General features: G+C 44.8%; 1 protein-coding gene across 2 annotated transcripts in view; it reads right to left on the reverse strand.

Annotated features, from left to right (window-relative positions):
• The window catches only part of ANO2 (anoctamin 2), a 357,929-nt gene that overhangs the window by 243,878 nt on the left and 92,140 nt on the right, over positions 1-21,911 (reverse strand). For both annotated transcript variants that reach the window (XM_021921930.2, XM_021921931.2), the window contains 3 exons: positions 19,366-19,517; positions 17,350-17,404; positions 14,801-14,852 (listed from right to left, as the gene is read on the reverse strand). In XM_021921930.2, the coding sequence (XP_021777622.1) occupies positions 14,801-14,852; positions 17,350-17,404; positions 19,366-19,517 (259 nt within the window). The remainder of the gene's footprint in view (positions 1-14,800; positions 14,853-17,349; positions 17,405-19,365; positions 19,518-21,911) is intronic.

Below are 21,911 nucleotides of genomic sequence, written 5' to 3' on the forward strand. Positions count from 1 at the left end.
AAAGAAAGAAAGAAAGAAAGAGAGAGAGAAAGAAAGAAAGAAAGAAAGAAAAGAAGAGGAAGGAAGAGCAAGCAGAGAGAGAGAGAAAGAAAGAAAGAAAAGAAAGAAAGAAAAGAAAGAAAGAAAGAAAGAAAGAAAGAAAAAAAGAAAGAAGAGGAAGTAAGGAAGAGCAAGCAGAGAGAGAAAGAAAGAGAGAAAGAAAGAAAGAAAGAAAGAAAGAAGAAAGAAAGAAAGAAAGAAAGAAAGAAAGAAAGAAAGAAAGAAAGAAAGAAAGAAAGAAAGAAAGAAAGAAAGAAAGAAAGGAGGGAAGGAGGGAAGGAGGGAAGGAGGGAAGGGAAGGAAGGAAAAAAAGGAAGGGAGGAAAGGAAAAGAAGTTCCAGAGACCTGGCTGGTGGCTAGGGCATTAAAAGGGACTGAATGCCAAATGTGCACACAATACTAGAAAAATCAAAATTAGGCCCTTCACAGATAGACTTGGTTATCTTTGGGTGGTCAGAACCCCAGTGGTCAAATCCCCAGGAGGCAGGAGGCAGAGTGCTTTGCAATACGCTTCATATTCCCAAGTGTAAGCAGGTCACGAAGCCTACGACAACGGTGCACCCTATCTTTATTTTTATGTTTTTCTTTGGTTCACGCTAGAGTTCCTAAAAATCACCTGGGTAGATTATTAAAAATGCAGATCTCGGGACCTTGCCCCACAGATTCTGATTCAGCAAATGTGGCATGGGACCTGGACAGCCAGGGTTTTAGCAAGCACGCCGGATGATTCTGATGCCAATTCACATGGCACCATCGCCCAAAATCACATGCAAAGAATTGCTACAGGAGTACAAACTTCTTCCAACCATCCTCACCAACTGCTCTGGATGCTCCTTGTTCTCATCTTCCCTTTCACTATAACTGTCTGCTCTCAACCTCTCTGAGGCCTGCAGGCATCATGCAACCCCGAGTACTGGCCACACCCCTGGTACCTGCTCTCTGTGAACCTTCAGGAAAGCCAGTCCCCTCCCTGGGCCTCGTTGGCTCATATGTACAGATCGTGTGGCTCCTTTGAATCACAGTCTGGGAAATGTTAGAGCCAGAAAAAAGCTTAGAGAGCACTGAGAGGCTCCATTTGTTTTATGAGGGGAGAGACAGGCCCAGACAGGGAACATGGCTTGACCGAAGTTTTACAACTTGTTCATCCCAGAGCTGGAACTGGCATCCACTTTTCCAGCCTTGCCAGGCGTGTGCCTATCTTCCACCTTCCCCTTCCAGATACACTCTCTCCTGTCCTCTATCTGACATGAACAGGCTGTGCTCTCTGGCTTCGTACCGCTATCAGCAGTATTGAGACCCCTGGCCTTCGGCCTGAATAGTCATCTGCTCGAGGCCACCTCCTCTACCTGATTCCACATTGCAGTGGCCTCTCTTTCTCTCCATGGGTCTAGGGATGGTAAGAGCTCTGCTATTGTTAATTCCAGGTTACAATGCTGTCCCTGGCATTCCCCAACTCCCTGTCTATCCCTTTGTAAATGGTTTATCTGTACATATGCCCACCTTGAATTACCCTAATTGGGGTGTGCTATTTGTTCCTATTGGGACCCAAACTGATTCTCTGGAATTGCCACCACTATGTCTTCTGTGTTATTTGCTTTCCTTGCAAGTATCTGTCTTCTCACAGCCATGTGGCTTGCTCCCTGTTTTCCTCAGATATTACATCAGGAAGACCTTCTCCGACTACTCTATTTAAAATACCTTCCCACTCTCACTTCATTTTCATCTCCTTTATTTGCTTTATTCTTTCTCCTGACCCTTATCCCTACACAACGTCCTATCCGTTGTATTTACTTCTTGGTTTATTTTCTGTCTTCCATAACTAGAAAGTAAGCCCCTTAAGGGCAGGAATTTGTGTCTGTTGGATTCACTACTCCATTTCCCAGGTCCAGAACATGAATGTCACATAGTAAGTGCTCAGTAAATATGTGTTGAATGAGTGAATGGATGTTACATTGGGAAGGGCTGAGCTTCCACCTCTTCCGGAAACTTTTTCCAATAACTTTATCCATTGACTAATTAAATGAGTTAAAAAGCAATGACAAAGAGCCAAGAAACCGAAGTTCTAAATCCAGCTCCAAAGTTCTAACTGTGGGTGTGCCAGTTAATCTCTCTGTTGTGAAGTTAATTAACATCTGCTGAAGCTGCTTTGCTGGCAGTTTAAAGGATCAAATGATATAATGAGTGTTAAAGTGTTTCGAAAAACATACAACTGCAAGCATGCAAGGAGTTCTTATTACTTTGGTGACAGTAACACCTCATTTATCAGAGGCCTCTTATCTGGTTATCTCAGCTCTCACAACAGAAAACCCAGAAACAAGAAAAAAATAAATGAGCAGCTAAAATAGAGTTCACAAAACCTACTTTCTAATGTGACGTCCCTTTACCACAGCAGAATCGTTCAGACCCTCCTGCCATGCATTTTACGCTCTCTTTACCCAAAATTCTAACGAGCTTGTTTTTTGTCTCCCACACGGAAAAGCAAACCTGAGACAGCAAAACTCAGGGAGGGAGGTTACCAGAGTCAAGAATTCAAGAAATCAGAGCGATGTGGTGCAAACAATCCTAATAATGCTTTGATAATCCTTGAGAGTACATGAACATCATTATGTTCTTAATGATGATCTTGAATAATCCAGAAAAATTTTCATATGCCTTTATGTGGAGAATATATGTAGGCATGTTCTACATAAGCAAGCAGGAAATTGTGTGATAGATTTTAGAAAGATTTCTGTATAGAAAGATATTGCTGTAGACAGCAAGAGCTATACCCCTGACCATATTCCCCTTTCACTTTGGTTCAAGGTTAAATTTGCAGTTCAACTGTAGAAACTAGAGGACATTATGGTTTGAATATGTGTTCTATTTTCTTCCTCCTAGTTTTGACATTCTACTTTAATTTATTTTCTCTGGTTCTTATTTTTCAATTTATTTTTATACTATGTTGTCTTACTGTTTTTCTTGTAAGCCACCCCAGAAATTTTGTGGAACAAGGCAGGAATATAAATATATCAATACATACTACTTGTATATAGGTTAAAGCTTTGCAAAAGTAGGCATTCAGTAAAAATGTATTGTCTCAAAGAACAAAGAGACATTACTAGATAAATGGGAGAATTTCTAAGTTGTTACTATCTTTAGTATCTTTTCTATTTTCTAATATTTAAATTGGGTACAATGGGAAAGGGAATAAAGCTTTGTCAGTTGGTTGCAAAAGAAATGACCATACAAAAGATAACCCCGAGAGTGAAGGATCAATGAAAACACCTACGATTCCAACTCCAGTCCTGTTCTTTTTCTCTTTCTCTCTTTTTTTTTTTTTAATGAGGACACAATCTTCTGGAGAAATATAAGCTGATTCTAGTCACTCATGCTTCTCCTCCACCCCTTATAAGCCAGAAAGAAAGGCAATAAAATCTAAATTTATCCTGTGGCTCAGGCCTCCATACTATCTTGGGGCCTCATGGAGTTATCACATTCCTCATTTTTTTTTTTTGTTTATCTTCTAAATAAGATTGGTAAGTTGGCCAAAGAGCTTAGAGGGCACTTGGTCTTCATAGGTAGAAGTCAACCCACTGGAAATCAGGCCTTTGGTGTTCTCCTCTGCTGAGAAGCGGAGTTCAGTCACATGCCCCTTGTTACAAAGCTAGTAAGTCCTCAAGGGCTACTGTGAAGTTAACAGATTCTAAAGACTCAGCCTAACTCCACTCCTAGTCTGTAGCATCCCAAAGGTAGTGGAAATAGGATTAGAGCAAGGGTACCCAAGTTCTAGACTCAATTCTGACTCAAGATGCCACCCTGAGCAAGTCACGTATCCTCTTTGTGCCCATCTGTAATTGGAGATGATCACTCCTGACATACCTAATTTTCCTGGGAGCAATGATTTACGTTAATACTTAGACATACAGAGACATACACATGGGCATTAATTGCCTCCTCCCCTATGTTCCAACTGCACTCTGTACGTATCTCTATTATAGCACCTACCACACTGCCTCATCACAATCTGTTTCCACGTCTGTCTGCATGGCTAAACTAAGAGCCCCTCAAGGGTAGAAATTATGCTAAATTCAGCTTGGCATCCCTCCATTTCTCTAACATCATTTGACACACAGCAGGTGCTCATTAAATGTTTTTTGAATGTCAAAAAGGAAAGACAAAATTATAAATACAACTCAAAAACAACAACAAAATCCTGACATTTGACTTTGAGACATCACCAAAAAACCCTCAGATTCCCACACACACAATAAAAAACATCCGTGTTAAAGCCGAGGGCCTCTAGTCTCCAGTGGCCTTCCAATAACCTGGGGATTGTCCCCCAAAATAAACTTTTGTTTTTAGGACTTTCCAGTTTACAAAACAAACTAACAGCCACTTATTTCATCTTTACAAAAACTCTGCAAGATAGAGATTATAATCCCCATTTTACATAAAAGTAAGCTGAGATGCAGAGAGGTTATTTGTCCATGAACACACATAGTCAGAAACTGACCAGAAACTGCTGTGGGACTAGCAGGCTGGGCATTTTAAAATTAATCCACTCAATCAAATCAACTGAGTAGAATGTGCAAGACAGGCAGTGAGGTGCATTGGGGCATAAAAGATGACTCAGAAACATCTCAAGGACTCACTGCCTTAGGAGTCTAAGCCATGGGTGTAGAAAACAAGCAAGCAAGAGATTCAGTTTGATAAGAGCTCCAAGGAAAGGGCTTTAAGGAAGAATCTGGAGGACAGTGATGTTTGATCTGGGGATAGGCATCACTGAGATTGGGGAAAAACACAGGCAGGACATTCAGGAAAAGGAAACGGCATGAGCAAAGATAGAGAAAATAGTGGTCACATTAACAGGAAGAGGAGTAGGAGAGAGAGGAGAGAAGTGGACATGCTGATTTTGAGGTTCTGGTGAACATCTAAGTGGAGGTATCCATCCAGCAGTTGGAAATGCAGGGCTGCAATTGGTGAGAGAAACAGGAGCAAGAACAGATGGTTGCAAGTCATCTATATAGAGAAAACAGAGAGTGCAAAAGCCAAAGGAACTTGGAAGCTGACAACATCTAAAATGTGGAATAAGGAAGAAAAATCAAGGAAAATGTGACCCATGAGGGAGAAACAGAAGGACAGCAGTTGAGTAGGTCAACAGCACCTTCCAACAACTATCAGAAGATGGAGGTGCAGTAAAGAAGGCTTGGAAGGATGCAGGAAGTTGTGGAAGATGAAAACTGAGAAGAAAAAAACATGAACTATGGGAGATGTGATGGTTAATACTGAGTGTCAACTTGATTGGATTGCAGGATGTGAAGTGTTAATCCTGGGTGTGTCTGTGAGGGTGTTGCCAAAGGAGATTAACATTTGAGTCAGTGGACTGGGAAAGGCAGACCCACCGTTAACCTGGGTGGGCACCATCTAATCAGCTGCCAGTGCGGCTACAATATAAAGCAGACAGAAAAACATGAAAAGGCTATACTGGCCTGCATCTTTCTCCTGTGCTGGACCCTTCCTGCCCTCAAACGTCAGACTCCAAGTTCTTCAGTTTTGGGACTCAGACTGGCTTTCCTTGCTCCTCAGCTCATGGGAGCTTGTGATCAAGTTAGTTAATACTATATATATATATATATCCTATTAGTTCTGTCCCTCTAGAGAACACTAATACACATTTTCTACCAGGAGTGGTTCTAGAGGAACAGAATATTAAGGATGGAGTTCTTTCATTGGTTTTTGGGTTTCTGGAGTTGGCTGCTTAGCATGATTAGACCCCAAAATGCTAAGGACTCTACTTCCAATAGTATGGAGAACACTGATTGTCCTTGGCATGAGCTGTTTAGAGAGTTACGCAAAATAAATGCATTTGACACTCGTGATTCACTGCTCATGAGAGGCAAGGAGTTTAGAGACTCTATACATAATAGCTTTGACCATATGCAAGGAACCAAGGAACATAATGAAGCTGGTTGGTTGCTCCTAAGTTCAGTGGACCAAGTGATGAAAGAAAATGATGAACTCAGGGATTCTAACGCCCAACTTCAGAAGCAGATTCTGAGCATCAAATCTGCTAAGAGTGCCCTGAGTGACAGTTTTATCTCCTGTAGAGAAAGAGCTGAAATTGTGGAAAAATAGACACAAGCTCTTATCATGCGAGTGGCTGACCTGCAATGAAAGGTGCATTCACAGCCTCGCCAGGTGTCTACTGTTAAAGTGAGGGCATTGATTGCAAAAGAATGAGAGGCAACAGTGCCAGGCAAGAAAATGTTGATTTTCCTCAAGAGCCACCCCCAACACCCCTGTTTGCTTCTAGACCTATAAATAGACTAAAGCCCCAGTGGGCCCTTAGAGGTGAGGTTGACAGTATGACCCATGAGAAGTTGCACTACACTCAAAAATAACTGCTTGAGTTTTCTAATTTATATAAACAAAAATCTGGATAACAGGCATGGGAATGGATATTAAGGATATGGGATAATGGTGGAAGGAACACAGAGTGGGATCAGGCTGAATTTATTCATTAAGTAGGGACTCTGCATTTAATGTTGCAGCCCAGGGAGTTAAAAGGGATTCTAATAGTTTATTTGCTTGGTTAGCTGAAATATGGATTAAAACATGGCCCACTGTGGCAAGCTGAAAATGCCTGATCTCCCTCAGTCTAATGTAGAGGAAGAGATCCAAAGGGTTAGGGAGATTGGGATGATGGAGTGGATTAGTTACTTCAGACCTACTCATCGCAGCTGGGAAGTCCAGAAGATATACCCTTGACCAATGCCTTGTAAAATATATTTGTGAGGGCAGCACCTGCATCTTTGAAGGGCCCTGTAATTGCTCTTCTCTGTATGTCAGATCTAACAGTGGGAACCGCAGTCACTCAACACAAAATTTAAATACAATGGGAATAATTGGATCCGGAGGTGACAGGGGCCAAGTGGCAGCACTCAACCATCAAAGGCAAAGTGGGCGTAGCTACCATAGTGGACAGCAGAGACAAAGCAGCAATCAGAATAGTCTGACTCATGTAGAGCTCTGGCATTGGCTTATTAATCACAGTGTTCCTAGAACTGAAATTTATAGGAAGCCTACTGTATTCCTACTTAATTTATATAAGCAGAAAACTTCTAGGTCAAATGGACAAAAGACTAATTTGAATTATAAAAACAGAGAATCATGGCCCATCAATCAACTTCTGGAAGTACAGACCCAGAACCCCTTGAATGAAGGGGAGGTTGGGTCCCCTTGAGGAAGGACCCCACTATACTACTGAAAATTTATGCTGTTAATCTTTCTCTTATCCTTCCCCAAAGAGACCTCCAGCCTTTTATCAGAGTAACTGTGCATTGGGGTAACTGTGCACTGGGGAAAGGGATATGGTCAGATATTTCAGGGACTACTGGTCATTGGCTCTGAGCTGACGTTGATTCCAGGGGACCCAAAACGTCATTGTGATCCTCAAGTTAAAGTAAGGACTTATGGAGGTCAGATAATTAATGGAGTTTTAGGTCAGGTCCGACTTACAGTGGGTCCAGTGGGTCCCCAGACTACTCCTGTAGTCATTTCCCCAGGGCCAGAATGCATAATTAGCACAGAAATACTTAGCAGCTGGCAGAACCCCCATATTGGCTCCCTGACTGGTAGGGTGAGGGCTACTATGGTGGGAAAGGCCAAAAGGAAGCCATTAGAGCTGCCTCTACCTAGAAAAATAGTAAATCAAAAACAATATTGCATCCATGGAGGGTCTGCAGAGATTAGTGCCACCATCAAGGACTTGAAAGACACAGGGGTGGTGATTCCCACCACATCCCTCTTCAACTCTCCCATTTGGCCTGTGCAGAAGACAGATGGATCTTGGAGAATGACAGTGGATTACTATAAGCTTAACCAAGTGGTGACTTCAATTGCAGCTTCTGTACCAGATGTGGTTTCACTGCTTGAGTAAATTAACACATCTTCTGGTACCTGGTATGCAGCCATTGACTTGGCAAATGCCTTTTCCTCCATTCCTGTCCATAAGGCCCACCAGAAGCAATTTGCCTTCAGCTGGCAAGGCCATTAATAATACTTTTACTGTCCTACCTCAGGGGTATATAAACTCTCCAGCTTTGTGTCATAATCTTATGTGGAGAGACCTTGATCACTTTTTGCTTCCATAAGATATCACACTGGTCCATTACATTGATGACATTAAGCTGACTGGATCCAGTGAGCAAGCAGCAGCAAACACACCGGACTTATTGGTGAGACATTTGCATGCCAGGGGACAGGAAATAAATCTGACTAAAAATCAGGGACCTTCTACCTCAGTAAAATTTCTAGGAGTCCAGTGGTGTGGGGTCTGCCAAGATATTCCTTCTAAGGTGAAGGATTGGCTGCTGCATTTAGCCCCTTTTACAACCAAGAAAGAGGCACAACATGTAGTGGGACTATTTGGATTTTGGAGGCAGCACATTCATTTGGACATGTTACTCCAGCCCATTTATCAAGTGACATGAAAGGCTGCCAGTTTTGAGTGGGGTCCAGAATAGGAGAAGGCTCTGCAATAGGTCCAGGCTGCTGTGCAAGCTGCTCTGTCACTTAGGCCGCAGGACCCAGCAGATCCAATGGTGCTTGAGGTGTCAGTCACAGATAGGGATGCTGTTTGGAGCCTTTGGCAGGTGAATCACAGCGCAGGCCTCTAGGATATTGGAGCAAGGCCCTGCCACCTTCTGCAGATAACTGCTCTCCTTTTGAGAGACAGCTCTTGGCCTGTTACAGGGCTTTGATGGAAACTGAACACTTGACTATGGGTCATAAAGTCACCATGGCACCTGAACTGCCTATCATGAACTGGGTGCTTTCTGACCCATCTAACCATAAAGTGGGTCATGCACAGCAGCATTCCATCATCAAATGGAAGTGGTATATACGTGACTGGGCTCAAGCAGGTCCTGATCGCACAAGTAAGTTACATGAGGAAGTGGCTCAAATGCTCATGGTCTCCACTCCCGCCACCCTGTCTTCTCTTCCCCAGTCTACACCAATGGCGTCATGGAGAGCTCCCCATGATCACTTGACGGAAGAAGAGAAGACTCGGGCCTGATTCGCAGATGGTTCTGCACAATATGCAGGCACCACCCAAAAGTGGACAGCTGCAGCAATACAGCCCCTTTCTAGGATATCCCTGAAGGACAGCAATGAAGGGAAATCTTCCCAGTGGGCACTTCGAGTAGTGCATCTGGTTGTGCACGTTGCATGCAAGGAGAAATGGCCAGATGTGCAATTATATACTGATGGCCAGATGTGCAATTATATACTGATTCATGGGCTGCAGCCAATGATTTGGATGGATGGTCAGGGACTTGGAAGAAGCAGGATTGGAAAATTGGTGACAAAGAAATTTGGGGAAGAGGTATGTGGGTGGGCCTCTCTGAATGGTCAAAAACTGTGAAGATACTTGTATCCCATGTGAGGGTTCACCAGCGGGTGACCTCAGCAGTGGAGTGGATAGGATGACCTATTCTGTGCAGGACACCACTCAGCCTCCTTCCCCAGCTACCCCTGTCATTGCTCAATGGGCCCACGAACAAAGTGGCCATGGTGGCAGGGATGGAGGTTACACATGGGCTTAGCAACATGGACTTCCACTCACCAAGGCTGACCTGGCTACACTGCTGAGTTCCCAATTTGCCAGCAGCAGAGACCAACACTGAGCCCTAAATATGGCACCATTCCTGGGGGTGATCAACCAGCTACATGATGGTAGGTTGATTATTTTGGACCTCTTCCATCATGGAAAGGGCAGAGGTTTGTCCTCACTGGAACAGACACTTACTCAGGATATGGGTTTTCCTATCCTGCACGCAATGCTTCTGCCAAGACTACTGTATTAGTCCATTTTCACACTGCTGATAAAGACATACCTGAGACTGGGAAGAAAAAGAGGTTTAATTAGACTTACAGTTCCACGTGGTTGGGGAGGCCTCAGAATCATGGAGGGTGGCACTTCTTACATGGCAGTGGCAAGAGAGAAAGAGGAAGAAACAAAAGCAGAAGCCCCTGATAAACCCATCAGATTTGATGAGACTTATTCACTATCACAAGAATAGCATGCGGAAGAACAGCCCCCATGATTCAATTACCCACCCTGGGTACCTCCCACAACACATGGGAATTCTGGGAGATACAATTCAAGTTGAGATTTGCGGGGGGACACAGCCAAACCATATCATTCCACCCCTGGCACCTCCAAATCTCATGTCCTCACATTTCAAAATCAATCATGCCTTCCCAACAGTCCTCCAAAGTCTTAACTCATTTCAGCATTAGCCCAAAAGTCCACAGTCCAAAGTCTCATCTGAGACAAGGCAAGTCCCTTCCGCCTACGAGCCTGTAAAAATCAAAAGCACGCTAGTTACTTCCAAGATACAATGGGGGTATAGGTATTAGGTAAATACAGCCATTCCACATGGGAGAAATTGGCCAAAACAAAGGGGTTGCAGGGCCCATGCAAATCCGAAATCAAGCAGGGCAGTAAAATTTTAAAGCTCCAAAATGATCTCCTTTGACTCTGGGTCACACTGATGCAAGAGGTTGGTTCCCATGGTCTTAGGCAGTTACACCCCTGTGGCTTCACAGGGTGCAGCCTCCCTCCTGGCTGCTTTCATGGACTGGCATTGAGTGTCTGCAGCTTTTCCAGGCACACAGTGTAAGCTGTCAGTGGATCTACCATTCTGGGTTCTGGAGGAGGGTGGCCCTCTTCTCATAGCTCCACTAGGCAGTGCCCCAGGAGGGACTCTGTGTAGGGGCTTCAACCCCACATTTCCCCTCCACACTGCCCTAGCAGAGGTTCTCCATGAGGGCCCCACCCCTGCAGCAAACTTTTGCCTGCACATCCAGGCACTTCCATACATCTTCTGAAATCCAGGCAGAGGTTCCCAAACCTCAATTCTTGACTTCTGTGCACCCACAGGCTCAACACCACATGGAAGCTGCCAAGGCTTGGGGTTTCCACCCTCTGAAGCCACAGCCTGAGCTGTATATTGGCCCCTTTCAGCCACAGCTGGAGCGGCTGGAACACAGGGCACCAAGTCCCTAGGCTGCACACAGTACAGGGACCCTGGGCCCAGCCCATGAAACCATTTTTTCCTCCTGAGCCTCTGGGTCTGTGATGGGAGAAGCTGCCGTGAAGGTCCCTGACATGGCCTGGAGACATTTTCCCCATGGTCTTGGTGATTAACATTAGGCTCCTTGCTACTTATGCAAATTTCTGTAGCCAGTTTGAATTTGTCCCCAGAAAAATGGGTTTTTCTTTTCTATCATATAGTCAGGCTGCAAATTTTCCAAACTTTTATGTTCTGCTTCCCTTATAAAACTGAATGCTTTTAACAGCACCCAAGTCACCTCTTGAATGTTTTGCTGCTTAGAAATTTCTTCTGCCATATACCCTAAGTCATCTTTGTCAAGTTCATAGTTCTACAAATATCTAGGGCAGAGGCAAAATGCCACCAGTCTCTTTGCTAAAACATAACAAGAGTCACCTTCACACCAGTTCCCAACAAGTTCCTCACCTCCATCTGAGACCACTGCAGCCTGGACCTTATTGTCCATATTGTTATCAGCATTTTGAGCAAAGCCATTCAACAAGTCTCTAGGAAGTTCCAAACTTTCCCACATTTTCCTGTCTTCTTCTGAACCCTCCAAACTATTCCAACCTCTGCCTATTACCCAGTTCCAATGTTGCGTCCACATTTTTCGGGTATCTTTTCAGCAACGCCCCACTCTATTGGTACCAATTTACTGTAATAAGCATTACATGGGGAGCTCCCCACAAGGCCATTGGTGTAGACTGGGGAAGTAATGCTGCTGATAAAGACATACCCGAGACTGGGAAGAAAAAGGACTTACAGTTCCACATGGCTGGGAGGCCTCAGAATCATGGTGGGAGGTGAAAGGCTCTTCTTACATGGTGACAGCAAGCGAGAATGAGGAAGAAGCAAAAGTGGAAACCCCTGATAAACCCATCAGATCTCATGAGACTTATTCACTATCACAAGAACAGCATGGGAAAGAATAGCCCCCATGATTGAATTACCTCCCCCTGGGTGCCTCCCACAACACGTGGGAATTCTGGGAGATACAATTCAAGTCGAGATTTGGCGAGGGGACACAGTCAAACCATATCAACTACCATCCGTGGACTCACAGAATGTCTTATCCACCATCATTATATTCCACACAGCATTGCCTCTGACCAAGGCACTCACTTTACAGCTAAAGAAGTGTGGCAGTGGACTCATGCTCATGGAATTCACTGGTCTTACCATGTTCCCCATCATCTGAAGCAGCTGGATTGACAGAACGGTGGAATGGCCTTTTGCAGTCACAATTACAACACTAACTAGGTGACAATACTTTGCTAGGCTGGGGCAAAGTTCCCCAGAAGGCCATGTGTGCTCTGAATCAGCATCCAATAAACAGTACTGTTTCTCCCATAGCCAGGATTCACAGGTCCAGGAATCAAGGCACTGAAGTGGAAGTAGCACCACTCACCATCACCATGACCTGCTGAGGTGCTTGCTGAAGGCAAAGGTAATACAGAATGTTTAGTAGAAGAAGGTACTCATCAATACCAGCTATGACCACATGACCAGCTGCAGAAACGAGGACTGTAATTGTCATGAGTATTTCCTCCTTCTTTTGCTAACAACATGTTTGTGCATGTATACACTTGCACTAAGAAATAACTTCATTTCCTTTTTCCTTTTTCAAGTGACATAAGATTTACTGACCTCATATCAGCATTTGGGTAGTGTTAATTTCATGTAATAGTATTTGGATTGGGGATTGGTGCATTTCCGGTTGTATGAATGATAGCTGTATTATGTTAGGCGTAATTATGACCTTATTATTGCCTTTATTTGAAGATTATGTATGATCTCAGGAGATGCGTATGGGTTCAGGTTGACAATGGGTGGACTTGTGATGGTTAATACTGAGTGTCAACTTGATTGGATTGAAGGATGCAAAGTATTGATCCTGGGTGTGTCTGTGAGGGTGTTGCCAAAGGAGATTCACATTTGAGTCAGTGGGCTAATGCTTAATAAATATATAAATTGGCCGGGCGCGGTGGCTCAAGCCTGTAATCCCAGCACTTTGGGAGGCCGAGACGGGCGGATCACGAGGTCAGGAGATCGAGACCATCCTGGATAACACGGTGAAACCCCGTCTCTACTAAGAAATACAAAAAACTAGCCGGGCGAGGTGGCGGGCGCCTGTAGTCCCAGCTACTCGGGAGGCTGAGGCCGGAGAATGGCGTGAACCCGGGAGGCGGAGCTTGCAGTGAGCTGAGATCCGGCCACTGCACTCCAGCCTGGGCTACAGAGCGAGACTCCGTCTCAAAAAATAAATAAATAAATAAATAAATAAATATATAAATTATATATATATATAAAATATACATATTATATATAAAATAGATATACATATATAAAATATACATATTATATATAATATATACATATTTTATATATATATATAAAATTTCTCTGTTTTTTAGGCTAATTCCCTCACCCACTTACTCAGCCTCGCCTCATCAGCACCGTGTTCCGGACAAATAACATAACATGGAAGGTCTGAGTTTAAAAAGTGCATTGTTATTTGGAATCTTGTAGCAAGATGAATACATCAAAGCAAACGTAAGCAAACATAATTGCCCTGTTGAGAGGTTAAGCACTATTCTAAAAAGACTATCGTGGCATAACACCCATTCAGATTCCTTCTCCAGCACTGTGCCCTGGGTACCCAGACACACTCTCAAGCCCCACAACACGCTCTCAAATACTAGCTAGCTAACATCATCATTATCGTTGTCATTCCTGAGCCTGATCACCTCCTCTATTCAGTGGACAGGACTCCAAATGACTTTGAACTCTTTTCAACCTAAAGCTGCCTCAAAAGCCAAAGATTTGCCATCCCAAAGCGCATTCTGAAGGCGGCTCTCCCAAAGCTGTCAGAAGCCGCTTGGAGATGGCAGCACCTTGGGAACAAGGGTTCAACATGCAAGAATGACTCCTGTGCAGAAGTGTTTGTGTGTGACGTTTTGGCACATTTCTCCAAAAAGCAGTCTCAGGGGGTTACGGGCAGAGCTCACATTGTACCTGGGCCGTCACAGATGTCTTCCACACAATCCATCACGATCTGAACGGCCTGCCTTATACTGCCTGCCTTATACTTGGTCCCACATGCGTCCAAGACAATTACCCTAATATTTAAGAAACAAACCACAGGGCAAACAGATTCAGCCAGATACGGTGAGAAGAATGCTGAGGCTCACTCAGACTTAGCCATCACGCGCTGTGTGGGCTTAGGGCAGTTATGCACCCTCTCTGGTGGTTCATCTCTTCTTACATAATATGAGGAGGTTGGACTAAAGGACCTCTAAGATGCTTTTGTTGGGTTATTAAAAACTATTCGAAATGTTGAAAAACAGAGGAGAGGAGCCGCAGAATTATCCGGATACAGTGGCAGGTGTGGGCGGTACGGGGAAAAGAGAAAGAGAAAGCCGGGAGACCTGGGATGAAGGCCTGGGAGAAGCTACAACAGCCTGGGAGCAGCCCCACTGAGAAACGGGACCCCCACTGCTCCTGGGGCCAAGGCAGGCTTCTCAGCCTAAGCTAAGCAGCCTCTCTTGGGGGGGCATTTGTTTGTTTTGTTCTTTGCTGCCCACCAAGGGAGCTGTTGAAAGCACAGGGCGGGAGCCGCCTCAGCGCCCGTCAGCACCCTGCCGGCGGGCTGGGGTCCTTACCCATCGTGTTGTTGGCTCGGGAGCAGGCTGTGCGCTTCAGGATCTCATGCACCTAAAAGGGGACGACAGCAGAGCTGTGAGCGCCTCGTTCCCCCCGCCCTCCACCGTGCGTCACCCTCATCACTGCCTTGCAGGGGCGGGAGACACCCAGGCCCGTTTGCAGCGAGGGCTAAGCCAAGCAGGTGCCTGGCTCATGGGCGGCACGTCAACCCCACTCAGACTTGAGGACTTTGAGGAAACAAGGGATGTAATCCCCCTGCACACACATCCCCCGCCCCTTCGCCCCACCCTGAGAAAAACAAATGAATAAAAGGCTAGAAATGGACTGCAGTTACAGGAGGTAAGGAAAACAGAGGAGCCCACCCCGGACCACATAGCCTGGCTCTGTGGGGTGGGGGACGGTGTCTGCCGCCCACGTCGGGGAACCTCGGGAAAGGAGGGGTTCTGTCTGGTGGGTCCCGGGGAGGGGCAGGCCCCCTCCCCCAGCCTGGAGCCCGGCGGACGGGGAGAACCAGTGTGGTGGCAGAGAGCTCCGGACGTGGGTGCAGAGGGTCCTGAGCAAACGTCCGGAGGGTCAGCTTGCGTCTGTAATGGGGCCATCTAGCGGAGCTGCTCGGGAGGCCAGCCAGGCCGTGCACACTCTGAAACAGCAAAGGAGCTACCTCTATGTTGGTCACTGATGTCTTTATTTCGTGGTTTTTTCCTGGGTCCTCATCCTGCCTCCCTGATCAGAGCATATCATACACTTCCTTGAAGATTCATGTCTTACAGCACAGTCCTAGGCACACAGCAGCTGCCCACTCAGTGGCTTTGCCTGCCTGAAGCCCTACGTGCCCAAAACAACCTACAGAATCCTCTGGCCTATGGGACCTGCAGGGGACTCTGTTTCTTACATGGGAGGAAAGGGGTGCTTCCCACAAAAGAATCAGGGAGGGACAAGCCTATGCCAGTCTATAAAGAGATGCCCAGCAATGAAGTCTGCCTTACAACAAAAAGCTGAGGTGCTCAGACACCCACAAAGAAGCAGGCATAGGGGAGACATCCACAGATGAGGGTGAGGTCCTCTAGCCAAAGTCCAGGGCAGAATAGATCTCAGGACAAAACTCAAGGCTCTTTTCCCCTGTTCTCAGTGTGTGGCGGACTGAGGAAAGGAAGATGCTTCCAGAAGGAGGGATGAATGCTAGAAGATGTGTTATTCCATCGTTATTTACATTCCCATATTCCAGCCACAGCCTAAAGGGAGTGGTAAGTAAATAACTATGGGGTCCAAGAGTGTTTAATTCTTCTCCTAATATAGTGCAGTAATTCAACAGCAATAATAATTAGGAACAGCATTTATACAGCATTGAATTATTTTACGAGCACTTTGCAATTATCGAGTAATCTCCACAACACCTTATAACTCCCCCACAGTTGTGGGACCCAAGCCACAGTGAGATATCATTGGCTACTAATAGCATCAACCAAGAAAATGGGACGTTAATGCCTTTTTCCATTGGAAGAAAAAAGAAATCACATGCCCATTTTAACTCTGCCTAAGACACTAGGCTAAGGGAGCTGAGATTTCCTTGCCCATCCTGCAAGTAAGAGTTAATGCCATGTTTGCAGTGTGCCTGGGAAATCTCCTAGCCTCCTCTAATCACCTGTCCCTTCTTATTCCTATATTTTCTTACCACCCTTCTAGGTATCTAACCCTTATTCCTCCTGTGGAAACTTCAGTTCTTTGGTAAGGATCAATGGAAACGCACTTCATACTTCCCATGGGGGCATGTGTAAGTTTCTGGCATTCCTTGGGCCCCTCTTTCTGTCTTGTGCCCATAGGCTACGTGACCTCTAGGGTGATAGAGAATAAACTGATCGGTGAATGAAGATGTTCTACAGCTCATGCAGGGGCCACAGAAACACAGGCCATATGCAGATTTTTATTAAAATCCATCATCCTACAAAATTCAAACACTTGACATAAAGGCAAAACGACTATGGAAGAAGAGCTATGGTCACGAGCGTTGGCTTTCTAGTGAATGGGCTGGTGATATTATTCTTGGGCAAATGGGTTAACTAGCATTCCATGTTATAAAAATTCACATGACTCTGTCATGAGGGTTGAAAGAAGGGAAAATGCATAAACAAACACAGTGGTCCAACCATCAGAAGGACTAGTTCTAGTCCTTGTTCTGACACTAACGATCTATATAATTTTTTTTCAATGCATTGCTTTTCAGAGCCTCAGTTTCCTCTATGTAAATCAAGGGGTTCACCTAACTAACCCCCACAGCAACTATGACCTCCCCTGGTTTTTTTCCCTAAGCAGAACTTTAATGGAGAACCCATAAAGAGAAGATGACGCTCCCCTTAAACCACAAGTGAGGGCAGCTATTTGCTGTTTCTTCTGGGGAATGGGGAAGCTCTTGCATACTTTTCTCAGTTGCTGGGCAACTCCAAGCAAATAACTGTGTGAGGTGGCAGGGAGGGTAAGAGAATATCCTGCCAACTAGGGACTCAGCTCTTTCCCCATCCTCTTTCCTAACACAGTACATCTATTTACTTACAATGCGGCTGCGGGTGGCATTATCAAAGAAGGTGTCCTTTTCCTGGATGTTGTACCTGGAGACACCAAGAGAGCAGATGGCAAATTCACTTCTTGCCCTGAGACCACTGCCACCCCAGGCCCACAGCAAATCTTTAGAAAGCAATATAGCAAGACTTATGAGGTGCACACACACACACACACACACAATGTTTATGCCCTTCTTGACTCAGTAATTCTAAAAACTCATCCTAGAAATTTCTCTTAGGGAAGAAATTCAACACACAGAAAGAAAAATAACATAAATAAAAAATGCCTATTGAAAAGGTACTTATAATAAAGATTATAACAATAAGATGCAATCCCAAAATCTATAGGATAGGGTATCATGCAGTCATCGAAATTTATAATTATGAAAACTTTGTGTATAGAAAAAGATTATACCATGTTAGAAAAATATATGATGATAAGGTTCCAAATGGAAAGTATGTAAAAAAGATACTGGTACATGAACAAAGACAGTAAAAACTACAAAACAAAAAGAGTATCATTTCAGGGTGTTGGATTATCACTCTGATTCTTCAAAATTTCATTTAATGTCACTGTCATCTCATCCATTAGAAAAATCTTAATCATGCAAGGGCTGTGTCTGTTTTTAACTTCATACACTGAGCTTTCACTCAGAAAATAGCACATGGGGTGTGTTTGTAATGCTGAGGAAGCTGTGCTAGAGGATGCAGTGATGAAGGAAGGAAATATGCTCCCAGCACCCCAGGAGCTCCAATCACTGAAATGTACATTTCTCTAAGTAACTGACACAGAGTAGAACATGGGAACATGCAGACCATTGCTATGAAAGTTCAGAGGGTGAAGCGCATGCTTCTGGTTGGGAAGAGCAGAATATCCTTCAAAAGGAAGGTGTTGATGAACCAGTCTTGAAGGACAACAGAAGTAAAACAAACGGAGGTGCCTAGGAGGTTACCATTCAGATGCCAGCACCAGCATAAATGAAGGCCCAGGGAAGGGGACGCAGGGAAGCACCACAGGACATAGAAAGAGCAGCAAGCCACCAGTCACCATGCAAGGCCCAGCTTAGCCACTTTGGGCGGTGTGACCCTGGACAGACTTAGACTTTGGTGTCTATAATAGAAGATAGTTAGATCTGGCCGGCCACCTCACAAGGGGGCATGAGTACTCAATGAGAGGGTAAATATATGCAAATGAAACAGCATATGCATGTGTGTAGGATAATAGCGAACACAGCAAAGATGGATAGATGGTCTCTCATGGACAATAGAAACACTGCTCCACAACTTCCACCTCCTAAAATGAGAAGGTCCTTCTTTCTGTCCTCTCTGCCCTTCCATGCCCCAGCCTTTCCCTCTCTTGCTCCATTTTCTCGTCACCCTTGATAGTTGTTTATTTTCTCATTAGCTCCTAGAGCAAAGTTGATACTTGACAGCTGCATCTCCCACTTCCCAGCTGTGGCTCCCCCTTCCAAATGTTTCCCAAGTGACTATCTCTGTGAAGAGCTTTTATTCAGTCTTCCTAGGCAGGTTGCAGGGACAGGGGAAGACCCCTGAGAGTCAATGAATGTACAAGTAGGCAGCTGGAATCCAGAAACCCAGAGGCTTCATCCACCTTCTCTCCGGTTTATCATATCCTGTTGAAACCCTATTAGACTGGCAATTGGGAAGAAGGTTTTCCTGCAGAAGATACACAGGTGTCCGACCACTTTCTCACAGAGTTCCAAAGTTTATTGTTGGCTGCTCCCTGGTTCGCCCATCACCCTGCAAAATGGTCAAACGGCGGATTTCCTGCTAGACAAGCACCCTCAGCTGTTTGGGATAATCTCACATGGGGAGGGGGTTCACAAAGCACGCACAGGGACAATGTCACCGTGAGAACATGCTTCCTATTCTCTCTCCCAGGCATTGGGGCACCCACTTTGGGAGCCCCAGGGCTGAGTCATGGAAGAGCGTTCAATTTTCCTTCCCATCCCTTCCCACATCCCTGCTCCAGCAGCTTCAATACTCACAGGTACATCTTCTCCCTGGAGAATGGGTAGGACAGGTTTTTCATCTTGTTGTTGCTGTGTTCTGGAACTCGGGGCTGCAGGGGCGAGCTCAGCTTCTGCAGAGCTGCGCTGAACTTCTTTGCAATGCTGCCTCCTGCTTTGATCTCGTACATCTATGAAAGGAAGAGCCACAGGTCTGAAAAGGGGGCCAGTTCCAGCAGAGAGGAATAGATTCACAAAAAAAAAGCTGCATGGACACAGATTCCTAGAGGTGAACATTGGAGAGAGGAAGAGCCTTGGAGAAACAAGAAGGAGGGCCTTCCCCTTTTCCCCAACGCTTTCGCAAGGACCTGCACTCTGGACTCCTCTCGATCCTTTGAGCTCATGGAGGTGAGCAGTGCAGAGGAATTAAGTGAGGAGTCCAGACTTTCTATATGACTCGATATCATCTTAGAGAAACTGCACACCTACTATGTGACCCTACTAGGTGCCTGACACAAATTAGCTCCAATGCTTATAGCAACGCTGCTGGGTAATCCTATTTCCATATTATGATGAGACAATTAAGGCTCAGAGAGGTGAGGCAAATTAACAAAGGCCACATAGATAGGAACTGGGTGACAGAGCTTGGATTTAACTCGTGTCAACCTAATCCAAAGTCTATACTCTAAAACCGAGCCACGCTTCTATGTGATCATGCAGCATCACATTCTTTGTGTTTTTCTTGGGAAATATCTGTGTTTAAATGAGTTTGCTTTCAAAGTATTGAACATTTAATGAGTACCTGCCTTGAGTAAGGCATAGATTTAATACCAAGGTAGATGTTAATATTTATAGTGCATACAGTTTTTTTATAATGCATAGCATGCTTTGCATACATTATAGCTTTGGATCTTTATAATTTGTAAATGGAGTCACTGAGACACAAAGGTTGTATTTCTCACAGCAAAGCTGTGACAAATTGATAATGGCCACACATTTTTTACACAAATTCTTTTAGGAGGTAGCATCTCTGTTCCCACCCGCCTTGAATCTGCATTGGTTCTGTGGATGTTTAACCAGTGGAGTATAGCAGGCATGACACTATGCTAGTTCCATCCTTTAGAACAGGGGTCCCCAATCCCCAGGCCACAAACTGACTGGTACTGGTCCAAGGCCTGTTAGGAACCGGACCACATAAGAGAACGTGAGTGGTGGGTGAGCAAGCATTACTGCCTGAGCTCTGCCTCTTGTGAGTTCAGAGGTGGCATTAGATTCTCATGGGAGCATGAACCCTATTGTGAACTGCACATGTGAGGGATCTAGGTTGCGTGTTGTGTTCTTTATGAAAATCTAATGCCTGATGATCTGAAGTGGAATAGTTTCATCCTGAAACCATCCCTGCCACCACCCCCTCTACCCGTGGTCCATGGAAATACCGTCTTCCATAAAACCAGTTCCTGGTGCCAAAAAGGTTTAGGGACCACTGCTTTAGAAGATGGGCAGCCTCAGCCTTGGTCTGCCTTATCCCTTGAAGCCCTGAATCACACCATAAGAAGTCTACAAGATGTCCTGAGAATACCCAGTGAGGAAAAGGCACTCAGCTGAGCCCAGTCTTCCAGTTGCCCTGCCAAGCAGCAGGTATACCACTAAAGCCTTCCTGAACCATCCCGTCCAGCCCACCTCTAAGCTGGCTACCACCAAGTGACCCCAGTCGACACCACATGAAGCAGAATAATCACCCAGCCCAGCTCTGCCCAAGTTCCTGACCAAAAAATCATGAGATAAAATAAAATGGCTGTTGTTTTAAGCTACTAAGTGTGGGCTAATCTGTCAGGCTGCAACGGACATCTAGAACAAGAGGCAACATCCAGACCCTCTGACTCGAAATCCTATTTCTTTCTCTACCGTGATAGCTTCACATCACTTCAATGTAGAGGGGCAGTAAGACCAGTATGAAATACTTGTCCTCATACTTGGGTACCTGAAACGCTCACTAAGAGAGAATGAGAAAATGCCACAAAAGATACATGAAGTACTTTGAGGGTTCAAAGAAAGGAGGCAGCACATTCAGTTGAGGAATTAAAAAAATGTTTCTCTGAGGGAGTAGCATTTCAGTTGGATTTAGCAGAAGGGTAATCTTCTTCCGTTACCATTTTGTTCTTTAATAAAACAATGGTAAGTAAGGACAGGGCAAAGAGCCTCCCCAGTCTAACAATTGAAACATAACCACAGTTTATTTCGTTCTTCTAAACCTTTTTTCTATGCATTTTGATTTAATTTCAATTACAAAATGAACACAGTTCAGGTAAATGAACAAGCTTAAACCATTAAAGTATATTAACTAAATGTTAGGAGTTTCCTTTGACTTCCAACCCAATTCCCACCCTCTTCTCCAAAGGGAACCTCGCTTAACGGTTGGGAATATATTTAATTCCTATCTTTCCGTATAGATAGAACTAGGTTCCTTCCTAAGCAACTGTGACCCTACTTCACATATTCCTCTATAATTCGCTGTTTTTATTTAGCATTATATCATAGATTATCTTTCCAGGACAGTCTGCATACAGCTATTGTAATGCATGCGT

The sequence above is a fragment of the Papio anubis genome, chromosome 9 (assembly GCF_008728515.1).
Source record: "Papio anubis isolate 15944 chromosome 9, Panubis1.0, whole genome shotgun sequence".
NCBI classification, from domain to species: Eukaryota; Metazoa; Chordata; class Mammalia; order Primates; family Cercopithecidae; genus Papio; species Papio anubis.